Source organism: Arvicola amphibius, chromosome 3, assembly GCF_903992535.2.
Source record: "Arvicola amphibius chromosome 3, mArvAmp1.2, whole genome shotgun sequence".
Classification (NCBI taxonomy): Eukaryota; Metazoa; Chordata; class Mammalia; order Rodentia; family Cricetidae; genus Arvicola; species Arvicola amphibius.
In genome coordinates, this window is record NC_052049.1 from 134,592,770 (window position 1) to 134,593,792 (window position 1,023).

At 49.7% G+C, this 1,023-nt stretch overlaps 1 protein-coding gene across 1 annotated transcript; it reads left to right on the forward strand.

Annotated features, from left to right (window-relative positions):
• LOC119810609 (E3 ubiquitin-protein ligase RING2-like) lies at positions 1–1,023 on the forward strand. The gene has a single exon (XM_038324161.1). The coding sequence runs from the start codon at positions 1–3 to the stop codon at positions 1,021–1,023; it is 1,023 nt and encodes a 340-aa protein (XP_038180089.1).

Below are 1,023 nucleotides of genomic sequence, written 5' to 3' on the forward strand. Positions count from 1 at the left end.
ATGTCTCGGGCTGTGCAGACAAACGGAACTCAACCAGTAAGCAAAACGTGGGAACTCAGTTTATACGAATCACAACGAACACCTCAGGCGGCAATAACAGACGGCCTGCACATTGCGGACATTGCGGTCTCACCTAGAAGTCTACACCGCGAGTTGATGTGCCCAATTTGTTTGGATATTCTGAAGAAGACCATGACTACAAAGGAGTGTTTGCATCGGTTCTGTGCAGATTGCATTATCACAGCCCTTAGACGCGGCAACAAGGAATGCCCTACCTGTCGGACAAAATTAGTTTCTAAAAGATCACTAAGGCCAGACCCAAATTTTGATGCACTCATCAGCATAATCTATCCAAGTCGCGAGGAGTATGAAGCTCAGCAAGAGAGAGTGTTAGCCAGGATCAACAAGCACAACAGCCAGCAGGCACTCAACCTCAGCACTGAGGGAGGGCCGAAGACACAGGCCACGAGCAGATTGCAGCGAGGCAAGAAGCCACGCGTTGAAGACGCCAGTGGAGCCGAAGATAATGGTGACAGGTCACGCTGTCGTAATGCATCCACACGTAGCCATCGGGAAGCAGGACCTAGGAACAAACGGGCCAAAACATCTGAGAACCCTGGGCCTGAACTCGATAATAACAACGCAGCAGTGGCCAGCAATGATCCAGCAATGGACGGAGCTAATGATATTGAACTAGTATTCAGGCCCCACCCAACACTTGTGGAAAAGGATGGCCGTGCGCACACCAGGTACATAAAGACTTCGGGGAATGCTACTGCTGCTCACTTATCCAAGTATCTGGCTGTGAGGTCGGCTTCGGAAGGACTTGGAAGCCAAGGAGAATCAAACCAGATGGAGCTGGATTCGCCCAGTGAGAAGCACTACACCATTTACGTAGAGACAGCCAGTGGCCAGTTCACTGTATTAAATGGCTCCTTTTCTTTGGAATCGGTCAGTGAGAAGTACTGGAAGGTGAACAAACCCATGGAACTTTATTATGCACCCACCAAGGAGCACAAATAA

Coding starts and splice junctions, on each gene's coding strand:
- LOC119810609 (XM_038324161.1), top strand. CDS start 1: ATGTCTCGGGCTGTGCAGACAAACGGAACTCAACCAGTAAGCAAAACG.